The 14,627-nt window shown below is 37.5% G+C and overlaps 8 protein-coding genes across 8 annotated transcripts; 4 read left to right on the forward strand and 4 right to left on the reverse strand.

Annotated features, from left to right (window-relative positions):
• Window positions 1-611: 611 nt before the first annotated feature.
• Window positions 612-2,474, forward strand: TPO2 (spermine transporter; the record flags this gene model as incomplete). The annotated part of the gene is made up of 1 exon (XM_003676458.1): window positions 612-2,474. One exon carries the CDS (start codon window positions 612-614, stop codon window positions 2,472-2,474), a length of 1,863 nt encoding a protein of 620 aa, XP_003676506.1.
• Window positions 2,475-2,838: 364 nt separating this feature from the next.
• Window positions 2,839-3,618, forward strand: PRE9 (proteasome core particle subunit alpha 3; the record flags this gene model as incomplete). The annotated part of the gene is made up of 1 exon (XM_003676459.1): window positions 2,839-3,618. One exon carries the CDS (start codon window positions 2,839-2,841, stop codon window positions 3,616-3,618), a length of 780 nt encoding a protein of 259 aa, XP_003676507.1.
• Window positions 3,619-4,706: 1,088 nt separating this feature from the next.
• On the reverse strand, window positions 4,707-8,159 carry CAF130 (CCR4-NOT core subunit CAF130; the record flags this gene model as incomplete). Its single annotated transcript, XM_003676460.1, has 1 exon — window positions 4,707-8,159. The coding sequence occupies one exon, from the start codon at window positions 8,157-8,159 to the stop codon at window positions 4,707-4,709; it is 3,453 nt and encodes a 1,150-aa protein (XP_003676508.1).
• Window positions 8,160-8,309: 150 nt separating this feature from the next.
• PEX4 (E2 ubiquitin-protein ligase peroxin 4) lies at window positions 8,310-8,825 on the reverse strand (the record flags this gene model as incomplete). Its single annotated transcript, XM_003676461.1, has 1 exon — window positions 8,310-8,825. One exon carries the CDS (start codon window positions 8,823-8,825, stop codon window positions 8,310-8,312), a length of 516 nt encoding a protein of 171 aa, XP_003676509.1.
• A 36-nt stretch (window positions 8,826-8,861) lies between these two features.
• On the forward strand, window positions 8,862-9,845 carry PHB1 (prohibitin subunit PHB1; the record flags this gene model as incomplete). Its single annotated transcript, XM_003676462.1, has 1 exon — window positions 8,862-9,845. The coding sequence occupies one exon, from the start codon at window positions 8,862-8,864 to the stop codon at window positions 9,843-9,845; it is 984 nt and encodes a 327-aa protein (XP_003676510.1).
• Window positions 9,846-10,085: 240 nt separating this feature from the next.
• On the reverse strand, window positions 10,086-10,610 carry FHN1 (Fhn1p; the record flags this gene model as incomplete). The annotated part of the gene is made up of 1 exon (XM_003676463.1): window positions 10,086-10,610. The coding sequence occupies one exon, from the start codon at window positions 10,608-10,610 to the stop codon at window positions 10,086-10,088; it is 525 nt and encodes a 174-aa protein (XP_003676511.1).
• Window positions 10,611-11,638: 1,028 nt separating this feature from the next.
• Window positions 11,639-13,717, forward strand: NCAS0E00810 (uncharacterized protein; the record flags this gene model as incomplete). The annotated part of the gene is made up of 1 exon (XM_003676464.1): window positions 11,639-13,717. One exon carries the CDS (start codon window positions 11,639-11,641, stop codon window positions 13,715-13,717), a length of 2,079 nt encoding a protein of 692 aa, XP_003676512.1.
• A 259-nt stretch (window positions 13,718-13,976) lies between these two features.
• Window positions 13,977-14,585, reverse strand: SYF2 (Syf2p; the record flags this gene model as incomplete). The annotated part of the gene is made up of 1 exon (XM_003676465.1): window positions 13,977-14,585. One exon carries the CDS (start codon window positions 14,583-14,585, stop codon window positions 13,977-13,979), a length of 609 nt encoding a protein of 202 aa, XP_003676513.1.
• Window positions 14,586-14,627: the final 42 nt, after the last annotated feature.

Below are 14,627 nucleotides of genomic sequence, written 5' to 3' on the forward strand. Positions count from 1 at the left end.
AAAGTTTTCATGAAAAGTTTTCAGTGCGTTATTTTCCATCTTGCAATTCATATGTCGCTGTGACACTCAGACGAATCATCGTAACAAGTATGCACCATTATGGATAGACGACTCCATGGCTGTCACAAATATTCTCGCGTTTCCCTTTCCTGTGGACTTCAGTCAACGTGCGTACTGTTTGCGAGGTTAATTAGGGCTGTTGCATGTACCGTACGTTCCAATTCTGCGGTTTATTTGTTTATCCAGCCAGCCAGGCTCATACAGACTCTCACACTTTATCTTCATCATAAACGAGTCACTATGTGCTTTCTTTTCCCTGGTACACACACACACACACATATATATATATAGCAGCTCTTATCATCTTATCCTTTTGATGCCTTTTCTTTTGTCTTCTCTATCACCGTTCCCTTCAACTTGTCTTTAAATCCTTGCGGACCAACATATTCACTGGACTTCTCAAGCAAATTAAGAACCTCCTTAAAGATACTTTGCCATCTTTAAGATTCGTCTTTATCATATCACCCATAATATCTTTTTCAATAAGGACATTCATCCAAATCTAATAATAATTAATAATAATACCCAGATTAAGTTCTAATAACAATACAATGAGCGATATAGAATCCTTTACCTCTTTTAACTCAGAGGACAGTCAAAATAATGACGATCAACAACCACAACAATATATTCCAACTGAATCAGAAAACAACAATAACGCAATCAACAACTTACATCTAACTCGTACAGAGACCGTGAAAACACTTCAAGATCTAGGTGTTACTTCTCATGTCCCAGTGCCTGACATAAATGCTCCTCAAAGCTCAAAGAAAAACGCTATCTTCCCTGAAGAGTACACAATGGAGACAACCACTGGTTTGGTTCCTGTCGCCACTTTGCAATCCATGGGGAGAACTGCATCTGCCATCTCACGTACAAGAACAAGGCAAATGCAAGGTCGTAGCTCCATGAGCATACTTTCTTCCAAATCAAACTCCAAAGAAGAACTAGAAGAAGAGGAAGAAGAAATGACTAATGAGGAAGGTACCACAACTGAAATTGATCCTGAAATTGAATTCGTGACATTTGTCACTAACGATCCAGAAAATCCTCATAACTGGCCTCTTTGGATACGTTGGTGTTACACAATCTTACTTTCAACTTTAGTCATTTGTGTCGCTTACGGTTCTGCCTGTATCACTGGTGGGTTCGGTACCGTCGAAGAGAAATTCCATGTTTCTTTGGAAGCTTCCATTTTATCATGTTCCCTTATGGTTATCGGGTTCTCCGTGGGGCCTTTACTTTGGTCCCCCGTTAGTGATCTTTATGGGAGAAGAGTGGCTTATTTCTTTTCCATGGGTCTTTATGTCATCTTCAATATTCCATGTGCTCTAGCTCCAAATTTAGGGTGTCTGTTAGCATGTAGATTTTTGTGTGGTGTTTGGTCTTCTTCTGGTCTTTGTCTAGTTGGTGGGTCTATCGCTGATATGTTCCCAAGTGAAACAAGAGGTAAAGCTATTGCTTTCTTTGCTTACTCTCCTTATTGTGGTCCCGTTTTTGGTCCATTGGTCAATGGGTTCATCAGTGTCTCTACAGGGAGAATGGATTTAATCTTTTGGGTTAATATGGCCTTTGCTGGTGTTATGTGGATCATTTCCTCTGCCATTCCAGAAACTTATGCTCCAGTTATCTTAAAACGTCGTGCAGCTAAATTAAGAAAGGAAACTGGTAACCCAAAGATTATGACTGAACAAGAAGCCCAGGGTATCACTTTTAATGAAATGATGACTGCATGTGTCGTTAGACCTTTGAAATTCTCAGTCACTGAACCAGTCCTTTGCATGACATGTTTCTACGTCTGTTTAATTTACTCTCTATTATATGCTTTCTTCTTTGCATACCCTGTCATCTTTAGTGAATTGTACGGTTACAAAGATAATATCATCGGTTTAATGTTTATTCCTATCTTAATTGGTGCCTCCTTCGCCGTGTTAACCACTTTCTGGTGTGAAAGTCAATATTTGAAATTAATTAAAACACGTAAACCAACTCCTGAAGATCGTTTATTAGGTGCCAAGATTGGTGCTCCATTTGCTGCATTAGCTCTATGGATGTTAGGTGCCACTACATACAATCATCGTATGTGGTTGGCTCCTGCATCTTCAGGTATGCCATTCGGTTTCGGTATGGTTTTAATTTATTATTCATTAAACAATTACATTATTGATTGTTATGTGCAATATGCATCTTCAGCATTGGCTACTAAGGTTTTCTTAAGATCTGCCGGTGGTGCCGCATTCCCATTATTCACTACTCAAATGTATCATAAATTGGGTCTACATTGGGCATCTTGGTTATTGGCTTTCATTTGTACTGCTATGATCGCATTACCATTTGCATTTTCCTATTATGGGAAGGAATTGAGACACAAGTTATCCAAGTTCGATTACTCCATCGATGCTGTGGAAGACTAATTAATACATTCATGAGAAATAGATAGATAAATAAAAATATATAGATAGAGCATTCATTTAAGTTTAAACCTTTAAGTATACACGATACCATACATCAAATATATTAAAAACTAAGAACAAAAAGATAGTTCGAATTTTCTCTTATGTAACAAAATTGTATATTGAATGAACCTTCTCAGCGTTACCCTGATCAGGGGCCGGTGGCAAAAAAAAACACCCACCACACATTAACCTGAAGGAATACTCGAACAGATTGAAGGTATAATCTAGTGTAGATATTATAAGAAGCATCAATCAAAGTATTCAATTGGTCTACGGCAAACCTAACCCCTCCAGGCAAACACATTTCTAAACAAAATTCAAGATGGGATCCAGAAGATACGATTCAAGAACGACAATTTTCTCTCCAGAGGGACGTCTTTATCAAGTGGAATATGCACTAGAATCCATTTCTCATGCAGGGACAGCCATTGGTATTATGGCTGATGATGGACTTGTTCTAGCTGCCGAACGTAAAGTGACGAGTACACTATTGGAACAAGACACTTCCACTGAAAAATTATATAAATTAAACGATAAGATTACTGTTGCGGTGGCAGGTTTAACAGCAGATGCTGAAATTCTAATAAATACCGCCAGAGTCTACGCACAAAGTTATTTGAAGACTTATAATGAAGAGATCCCAGTGGAGATCCTTGTTAGAAGGTTAAGTGATATAAAGCAAGGATATACGCAACATGGTGGGTTAAGACCATTTGGTGTTTCGTTTATTTATGCAGGATATGATGATAGGTATGGATATCAATTATACACTTCGAATCCATCGGGAAATTATACTGGTTGGAAGGCAATTAGTGTTGGTGCTAACACTTCCGCAGCACAAACTTTGTTACAAATGGATTACAAAGATAATATGAAATTGGACGATGCCATAGAATTAGCTCTTAAGACTTTGTCAAAGACCACAGATAGTAGTTCATTGACATATGATAAATTGGAATTAGCAACTATCAAGAAGGGAACAACTACCGATGAAGTTTATCAAAAAATTTACAAACCAGAAGAACTAAAGGAATTATTACTCAAGACAGGAATTACCAAGAAGAGTGAAGATGAAGATGATGAAGATGAAGAGATGAAATGATCAATGCCAACCAACAGAAATTAATTCTCTACATTAGAATAAATGTGCAGATCGACTTCTGTAAACTATATACAATGAATGTCGTCATAATATAAGCAGTTTATAGACTTGGTCCTACTAAAAATAAATAAATAAAACAAATTAGAATCTTTACATAGAGATGAGTATCACCTGACGTATCCCTCAAACCGACATCTCTTTACCTTTACGGAAGATCCATCAATGAGATGATGGCGCGGCCCCAACCTTATTATCTCCAATACACAAGGAATGATGATTGTTTAAGGGTCCGTTGGAGTTAAGAATGATTGTGGGTGAAATGACTCCAATTAAGAAGCCAGGTGTTTGGGTGAAAAGCCCCTACTAATCTAGAACCATCAGGAATTTAACGCCCTTCAGCACATATCTGCTTCTGAGTGGCACATTTCCATGACTGCTCCATCCTTCTCCTCTCTGACAATGAACAAAGCCTTGCCATATTCTATTTTTAAACTCCGCGATGTGCCCTTTTTGGCAATCCTGGATGCTCTTTGGTCAGAAATTCAACCGACTCAATTATTCAATTACCTTACCCCTTTTGGGTATATAAAGATGTCCTTTTTCCTGTTCTCAATATTGAATGGAAAACTTGTTCTGATTACTTTAAATTTAAGCTACCAATTAATTCTTCTACGACAAGAAAACTAACAATACAAAATGAAAGTCTCAACAATCCTACTATCTGCTGCTACTGTCTTTGGTGTAACCCAAGCTCAAAGTAACGGTACTAACAACACAAGTAATAACGCTGCTGTTCCAATGGGTAGTTCAAATAATGCCTTAAATGCAGGTATCGTTGGTGCTGCTGTTGCAGGTGTCGCCGCCTTTTTGTTATGAGTTATATGGTGGCTCCATTGCTATTTTATTTTGCTCAACTTGCGGACTGTTTAATGAACAACGATAATTATTATATTCTACATTAATTGTAACCATCAATTCTTTTATTTTTTAATCTCCTATCTCTATCTAATATAATAGCTATTGTTTTTTCTTCCTCTATAATATATTTTTTCTATAAAATGAAACATTCTATACCAACTAATTTCTTCTCATTTTTCCTTTGTATAATCATACATTGAATTTTCACGAATTTCATCATCTAACTCAGTTAAATACTCGTGGAAACTTATAGGTTGATCTGCAGCCGGTAATGGCAAGACAATTTCATCACTGTACACCACTTTTCTACCATATACGGGCGCTTCTTCATCAAATGAATACCTTTCAATAAAATGACGTAATGTTGATACCGCTGCATTCTCATCTTTATCATTAATCCTCTTGGGCAGTAGACTAACTAATCTCTTATTAAATATTGATTCATTTGGGGGGCTGTCATCAGTGTCAAATCGAGATATACCTGGGTGACCAGTGTCGCCATCGTCACTAAATGATAAATTGTCGGCGTGAGTATTATCATGATCGTCACTCTCACGTCCAGTTTTGGTGGATGATGATGACACACCAGATTTTAACGTGAAAAACAAATCTTCAGCTTCAGGGATAATACCTATCCAATTCATTAATAATGTTTGTAATTCAAACGTACATTCCGATTTAGCAAAATCAAATTTATTATTCTCCATTAAAGATTGTACCATAAAACATATTAATTTGACTAATCCCGTGGAATAAACTGAGAAATTTACAGCTTCCTCATCAATACCCTCACCATTATCATTATTAGTGGTCCCTTCATTGTTCGATTTTGATGAAAAATAAATTGCTGCATTAGTGAAGAATTCTTGCAATAACATTTTATTTTCAATCTCTGATAATATCAATGGTCCCTGTCTAGAGAAAGGTAGATAGGTTAAAGATGTTACAATTTCTTTATTTTTCACTTGACCGTACATTATCTCATGTAAGAGATCATTCTTGGAATCTGTTTCGTCACCTTCACCAGAGAAGGGCGAACCACGTAATCCCATAACCAATTCAAATATATATTGAATTAATGAATGGTTCAATTCCATATGAGTAATAAACCAAATTAATACACGACGATACCCATTGCACATTAACATTTCATCCATCAACCTCCAGGCGACATCTTGATTCAAGTATAGCATTCTTTCAAATTTAGATTCCTCAGACCACATATCATAAATATCATCCGGGGTGGCTATCTTAAAGTCAGCATCATCTTCATTTTCCGCCGCGTGAGGATGTTTGACAGTATTATGTTTTAGGAGTTCTTTTGATATCATTTTATCCTGCTCTAGCTTAATACATGAGGCAACAGCTGTTATCAATAATGTCGAATCTTCAGTGGTCAATTTCTCATTAGTTGCTTTTGAAGTCAATGTAGAGATGGTTTCCATCATTGGGGATTTGATAAAATGATAAGATGGAGAATAATAAAGATTGAACCCACGCGGTATATCCCTCCAATCTTTACCACCATAATCAAATTCGAATGATGATTTTGATCTTTTGGAATTTGGATGTGAGTTTCTTGTTCTTATTGCATCATGTGGGTTCAAATTATTATGGGGTGTATCCTTTGTGACTCCTTCAATAGCATCGACGTATTCTTCTTGTTCGTCGTCGTCATCTTCATCATTTTCATTTATATTGTCTGTATCATCATTTATAATATTATCATCTTCAAAGATACAATTACACCTTCTAGGGAAGGATCCCATTATCTCCATTTCTTCTTGTTCTTCAACATCATCCTTAAAATCATTATAATCATCATATTCGTAATCAAACATGTATCTTATATCTTCATCAAATCTATCACCAGCTTGTAAATCAGTCAATAAATCAGTAACATCTTCCAATTCGGCTCCTAAGGCCAAGATTGCAGCTGCATGGGATCTAATATCAGCATAAAGAGCACCTTGACATAATTTCCTCCCATGCGGTGACATGAAAGTGTTTAATGGTTCATGTTTGAAATCATGTTCATTTACGTCGACATGATTATTCAGTATAGTTGCCACCACAGCTCTTAATGAGGCAGCTCCACGAATAGTTGCTCTCACCAAAAGGGGGGTGCTAAAAGTTTTACGTGCCTCCTCGGATCGATCAATGTCTAAACCCAATAGGATAATTGCTGATAAATTTTTCCACAATGTAATTAAACATGATAGGAATGGATTCATTTGAATGGGTAAATCTGAATATAATTGATATATTGTATAGACGGCCATGATATTAATCATATAAATTAATTCTAGATCTTGAGTATTGATACCGTGCGGGATCCATTCATTTAGTTTCAGTTTCCACGCATCATCATCATCATTTTCAGTTCCTTCATCGTTATCATTATTGCTATTGATTATATCGTTCAATTTGTTGAAATTGTCACATTTTAATATTACCATGGAATTATTAATTAGTTTGACCATATTGAAACAAATATGAAATTTCCAATTAAACCCATCGTTTGCATTGAAACACTCTTTTAAATTCGGATACATTAACCCAATAAACATGGAATATAACAGATGTAATGAGATCACTTGTTTGTTGTTTGGAGGTGGTTGAGATAATGGATCTACTAAACCTGCCATGAATGTAAATTGTAAAGTGAGTAAAGGTGTTGTCTTTAAATCGTTGTTATTAATCAGTTGATTAAGAACACGATGTCTCTTTGCTGTGTGGGAAACGACGTTATCTAGTTCAAAAGTCTTGTCAGTGTTAAGATCGAAGGAGTAAACTGTTTGGTTATTATTATTAGCGCCATTATTATTTGTTTTAATGGACGGTTGCATTGTAAGGGGAATATTATTACTGTTATTATTTTGTTTGGTAGCGTTGAGATGGCCTTCATGCATTGGTGGAAGTAGATCGTACCAAGGATAAGGAAACTGTAAATCGATATCTAATTTATAAATTCCTGGTAGATCCAAGCAAATACCATTCTCTAACGTATCCTTCATTACGCATTTCAGAAGTGGGCCACATGCATAAATGTAATCTTGCAAAAGATTATACTTGTTATCCAAGATAAAAGTGGGCATGAGATTGGTATTGTCATCGAATAAAAAATTTAATGGTAATTTATAAATCGGTTCCGTATACTTGTCAACGTTGATGTTCCCATCTGCATTAACTAATAAGAATTTGGTAAATTTTAGGAAATATAATTTATTGGAAGACCATTTTTTCCTTAAATATTGATGTGCCGTCTTGGAAATATCAGTGGATGTTAACCATTTCTTGTATTGATTTTCCAAAAAAGTATCTTGTTGGTGTTTGTCGTTAAACAAAGCTGATTGTAATAGTTTCCCCGATCTTGTAGAGAGAAACCCTATAATGACACATTCCACCAGTAAAGAATGTTCCTGTATAGGAGTGAGATTATTTAACAATGCATCATCGCTCAACAAGTTCAACAGCTGTGACAACGAAGGTTGATAGTTTCTTTCTGCAAACAATTCCCTCAAGGGGGTGTACGTTACTAATTGTGCCATAGCATATGGTATGGGGGGAAGCAGCAGTCGGTTGTTTATACATCCAACAACCTGGGCGTTTGCAGATTCCATGAACTTTATGTGTGAATGTGAGAAGAGAACAGAAAGAAAAAAAAAGAAGCGTGTTACCCGCCTTGCATTTGCCACTGTAGCTGGGCGGTTAAATGAGTGAATGAGTGAGTGAATGAATGAATGGGAGGATACGTATAATATGAAAGAGAGTTATTTAGTTGTGGAGGGTGAAGGAGAAGCACTCAAATAGTAATTAAGCAGTCCGTTGTATGCGCTTTGATCGTTAACCCTCAAGATATTAGCGATATCGACATTCAAAGGAGAATCCGGTACCGGGTCCTTCAACAGGATCCAAATGGCTTTCATTGTAGTCATGAGATTCCAAGCTGGTGTCCAATGTTGCTTCTCTAGTATATCTAGACATATGGCTCCCGTTTGGAAGTTGACATTACAATGGGGCATTGAGAGCGGTTGGAAGTGGATGATGGGTGGCTCGATTGGGTATGTGGGGGGACATTCTATTTGTAATTGGAATTCGTGATTGGCGTAAGGTGTTCCCTGAGGGCCCTTGATCTGTGCCTGCCAATGAGTGAGGTCTGAGGTGGATATTGGATGCAAGTATGTTATTATTTGGTTGAATTCGTCGTCATCGTTGTTGTTGTGATGTGTGCTGTTGGGGCTTAGTGTGGTTTGTATTTTCTTGTATTCTTTGAGTAGTCTTGACATGCTGTGTTGTGGTTTTGTTTTGTATGGTGGAGATGGATGTGTATGTATGTGTATATCGGGTTGAGTTTTTCTGAAATTAGATTAAAAATTCAGAGAAGAACAGGGGAAAGAGACAATAAAAGCACTACAACAGAGCCAAGCAAACACAAGATGGCCTTCAATCCGCAACAGGGTACGAAACTTTTGAACGTGATCACGAGAGTGGCATTACCATTGGGTATTCTTGCCACCGGGTTAGAATACTCTATGTATGATGTTAAAGGTGGATCGCGTGGTGTTATATTTGATAGGTTGAGTGGTGTTCAGAAACGAGTCATTGGAGAAGGTACGCATTTCCTTGTTCCGTGGTTACAAAAGGCAGTGATTTATGATGTGAGGACCAAACCCAAGAGTATTGCTACTAATACTGGTACTAAGGATTTACAGATGGTTTCATTGACGTTGAGGGTGTTGCATCGTCCTAATATTAGGGAATTACCCAAGATTTATCAGAATTTAGGGTTGGATTATGATGAGAAGGTGTTGCCATCGATTGGTAATGAAGTTTTAAAATCTATTGTTGCTCAGTTTGATGCAGCAGAGTTGATTACTCAAAGAGAGATTGTTTCTCAAAGGATTAAGAGTGAATTATCGACTAGAGCGGATGAATTTGGTATTAGATTGGAGGATGTTTCCATTACACACATGACGTTTGGTCCTGAGTTTACCAAGGCTGTGGAGCAGAAACAAATTGCACAACAGGATGCAGAAAGGGCCAAATTTCTGGTGGAGAAGGCTGAACAAGAGAGACAAGCTTCAGTGATTAGAGCAGAAGGTGAAGCTGAGTCAGCGGAATATATTTCTAAGGCATTAGCTAAAGTGGGTGATGGGTTGTTGTTAATCAGAAGATTGGAAGCATCAAAGGATATTGCTCAGACTTTAGCCAATTCTCCTAATATTACATATTTGCCCGGTCAGCAAGGTGGTCGTGGGAACGATAGTGGGTCGCCCAATTCGTTGTTGTTAAACATTGGTCGTTAAGACATGAAAGTCAATGTAAATAGTTTATATATATATATGTGTATGAGTTTTAAGAAAGAATTAAGTCATTAATTAAATGAGAACTATAAAAGATAAAAAGGGTAATGAATAGTTAAGGAGGGAGGGATAAAAGGTATTATAAAAATAAAGGTAATAATAATAATAGTAGTAATAGTAATGAATGGATAATAAAGTCAAAAAAGTTTTTAGGGAGAGGGGGGTATTTATAAGTGAAATCGACTATACTTGAGAGATGGAAGGGACACCGATTTCAGCGGCGTTTCTTCTTCTTCTTCTGCCGATATGTTGAGTAAAGGCCCCGTTTTGGATCATGTTAATGGTGGACATGATCAATTTAGCTAAGAAGATAGCCATTGAGAAGTAGAAGAAGGCTACTAAAGCTTGGGATTCACGACATCTGTTCTTGAACCCCTGAGTGATCTTGTTGCTGTTGACATAGTGTTCACTCTTACACGAATGAGCTCTTATACCAGTAGCCAAGACAGTACCGGCGACGAAAGTGAATGCGAAATTTAAGAAATCCAGGCAGAAACATAATGCGGGCAATGCGAGGATGTCGAAGAAATTGGCGAAGATCCCGTATATGGAATCTGTGGTTAGACAGTATGCGCATGTGAACATACAGTAGTTTATTCTTGAGTTGTTGTGAGTCTTTGTGTTCAATAGGGCACTATTAAGACCGATGCAAATGACTAGGAAGACTGCGTTTAGTATACGTAATAGGTTATCAGCTACGCCCAGCATGATTGAATAATTGGTTGTTGTTTTGTTTTTGTTGTTGTTGTTTGTTTGCTTGTTAATTGAGCTTTGGAGAGGTAAGTCAAGTCAAGTCAAGTCAAGTGAGATGGAGTTACGAAGAAGAAGAACAAACGGGAATTCTTATATAAGAGGAGGGTGTAGGGGATGGGGTGAGGACTGGAACCCCATTGAAGACCCCCTATTATATACGTAAGTTGTAGAGGGCCTGGTGTTGAAATACTGCGATGAAAGATTTCTCATCGCAGTATTATGAGATTGCCGAATCGGGAGAGGCCCAGGGAGCGCCCAGAAGCGCCCGCACAACGAGGCCCGAGAAACTGCCTCGGCGGCTGACGTAAGCCAGGACCCAGAAATCCCTAATTTTCATTTGCTTCCCAAAAGGGCAAAAAAGGGACAAAATGGGCAAACCGTATTTCCCGAACGGGGAACGGCCGTTACCCGGCGCGCGGCCGTTCCCGATGAGCTGCCTTCTCCGCGGAAATCACACGCGTAAATCCTGACTGGAACAGACTTATACAGTGATCGATCGATCCATCCATTGAGCGTTCGCTTGCCGAGCACGGAGGGTTAGTCGATACTGCGTTTCTAGTCTATAGGGCATACATACAGCCTGTGCACACTTGGTGACTACAGTACAATCAAGATAGCAGGTGCCATGGAAGCGCTCGTGAGAGATTTAGTAACTGCTTTCTTCGGATGGTCTTGATGATAGCCCCCCTTTGAAGAAGCAAAGACTCGCCGTAAAGTATATATTTGTGTGTGTATCGTTCGTTACGTTCATTGGTTATACGTTCTATATTTCCGTCACGGAACCGTTACCCCGTCTTTTTCCCTTCAATCCCCTTCTCCCTCCATCCATCGAGATCTCCTCATTCAGTTAAAAGGGACCCCTTACTCACATTGCAGTCAACTGAAAGACAACCAAGGACCATCGACTCGACAGTATTTATCTCGCGAGCTAAAACCAACTCTCTACTCTCTACTCACGCACAACCAACCAACCACAACCACCAATGCCAAGCTCAATTCTAAGTTTTAAGAGAAGAGACGATCCGTTCGACCATCTCTTCGAGGAAGCTGAAGCGGCAGAAGCCGCCAAACACAACACCTCAATGGCACCAAGAACAACAAGTTCCTTCTTACAGAGAGTCGTCTCCACCACTTCCAGCACCACTCAAAAACAACCAAAGAAAAAAATCGCTGCGTCAGAGGCTAAAGCCATGTCAGATTACGCATCGCCCTTTAGAGCTGAGTATAGTAACGTTAACGTACAGAATGAAAAGACAAGAAGATTCCCCACCGTCTCTGCTACCTCAAATTATACTTTGAAAAATCCAAAGCAGAAGGGGTTCACAACTATAAAGAAGGGACAAAATTTCGCTAAGGATATTTATTTCCCTAATTATTTGACGGAAAATGAACAGAGACAACAGGCTGAATTGTTGATTTTGGAAAAGAAGGAAAAGGATTTGAAATATTTACAGGATTCTCAAAATATTATAGATCTGACCAAGAAGCAAGAGCCAAAGAAGGCTCCGACACCCGTCGCGTCAACAACAGAAGAGATTGATGAAGCTACATTCCCTCATTCAAACATCTCAGAGGAAATTAACCCTGATTATGAAGACGAGGAACAATCATCCGCACAAAACAATGAACAATTGGTACTAGTGCAATCAGAAGAGGAAATACACACCCCCAATGTCGTTGAACCCCCAATTGACCCTGCTTTGGCCCCAATGGTCCCATTCTCCCTCGCTACTCCTAACCAGAAATCCAAAAAGGAAACAGAGGCACCCGAAAAACCATCTAATCCAGTCGCATCCCCCACAAACCAAGAAGAAATAGTGAAAACTGCACAGTTCGGATATCTTTCCAAAGCTGTCTACGATAAGATTCAATACGACGAACAACAACATAAGAAATGGTTAGCCGACTATGAAACCAAGCAAAACGAAAAATATGAAGCCAAGATGCAAGAATATAAAAAATCATTGCAAGATATGGATAATCAAATGTCCGAATTGAATGATTTGATTGAAAAATGTGAATTGGATACAAAGGAGAAAATTGATGTCATGCATGGTCAATTAGTGAAGAAAGTTTTCGATAAGAAAGGTGTACAAATTAATGATAAGATGAAAATCTTTAATGAAACAAAACAAATTAAATTGGAGAAATTATCAGAAAAGGAAAATGTCCTGAATGATAATACTGAAGTGAAACAAACCATTGATGAATTAACGAATGAGAAGAATAAAGTAAGATCAGAATATGATAATTGGACTACAAACATGACAAATATTGGTTCTGAATTGGATGCAAAATTGTTTAAGATTAGTCAAATTAATGTCACTCAAATGAATTTACAAAATAAGATCGATGCCCTAACATCACAAAAGAATAATCTACAAGATGAAATTGCCAAGAATAAAAATATTCATGATTCAAATGTTAAACTGGTTGAATCTGTTGATAATAAAGAATATTTACCCAAATTGAATGATATTGACAATGAAATCAATGGGTTATTAAATCAAATGACAATAGTTAAACAAGAAAACGCAAATGAAAAAGTTCAATTGGCGGAAATTACTAAGAAATTGGAAGATGAACGTCGTGCTCATGAAGAACAATTGCAATTAGAAGCTGAAGAAAGGAAACGTCAAGAGGAGAATTTATTGGGTAAACAACGTGATGAATTAGAAGCAAAGGCAAACACAATGCAAGTGAATCATCAACAAGAAATAGATGCCCTAAAGAATGACTATGAAACTAAATTGGAAGAATTTAAGAACCAATTGAAACAAGAACAAGATCAACTCGACCAAGTGAAAAGACAAAAGACTAGATTAGAAGGAGAAAAGGCACTAGATGAACAAAAACGTCAAAAAGATGCTGATGATGTCTTGAAAAATGAAATTTTCGAAAAACAACATAAACAAGCAGAAGCATTCAGTGCAGCTCAATTAAAAGGCAGAAAACATCCGTTAGCAGCCCTTGCAAGAGAAATAACAGGTGAGGCAAAACCATCATCAAAGGATAATTCTTTGTACGATTATGAAACTGAGGAAGATGTAATGTATGTTTGAAGAAAGAACAATATTTCATTTATTTTAATATTTTATTATTACAAAAAAAAAGTTAAAAGTTACCAAGAAACAATAATATAATAACTCTTAATATTCAACTACCAAAAATTTTTATGCAACATAATATTTAAATTAATTCAATATTTGTAAAGCCAAGTCAAATAACATTACATTACTCAAGCGTTCATTGTTCAGTCGATGCTCGCTTAGCTTTTAGGGAAAAATTGTGTCCAGTTTGCGCATAATAACTTGTTTAATATCAATTTTGTTCTTCACCATATCTGCTTTCTCTATCCAGTTTTTCATTAAAGTGTTTGTTTCGTTCATTAATATACCCTTCAGCAGAGGAGTCTTTCGACCTGGCATCTAGTTTTTTCTTGGTCACCATATATCTCTTGTTGGCAGTTTTAGTCAAATTCTTGGCAAGATCGTTTACTAACTTCTTTTCATCCTGAATATTTACCTTCCCAGTCTTCGAGTTTACCTGTATTTGTACTTCTCTTTCCGTTGTTGTTTTGTCTGTACGGAATCGATTCAAATTGCTGACCCCTTTATCATAACTAAACATCGCTAGTTGCTTCATGTCAGAACTATCATCTTTTATCTTTTTATCCTTTTGTTTCTTTTCCCATTCTTCGTACTGTCGCAGAGTGTAATTCATAAGCTTTGCTACTTTATCATCGGCGTCTTCCTCCTGTGTCTCCAGCTGGTTGTCTTGATCATCTTGCATGTTATATACTCGTGGTTTCCCAGAGCTTTCTATGTCTTTGCTCTCCCTATCAACAAGAAGTCTATTCTCAATAGTGGCATCTTGCGCTTTCCTTTTTAGTTCTTTCAGTTTCCTAGAATATCCTTCTAAGTCGATCATTGATTCCTTTAAGTTGTACAATTAAATCATATGATTCCACAT

This window comes from Naumovozyma castellii, chromosome 5, assembly GCF_000237345.1.
Source record: "Naumovozyma castellii chromosome 5, complete genome".
Lineage (NCBI taxonomy): Eukaryota > Fungi > Ascomycota > Saccharomycetes > Saccharomycetales > Saccharomycetaceae > Naumovozyma > Naumovozyma castellii.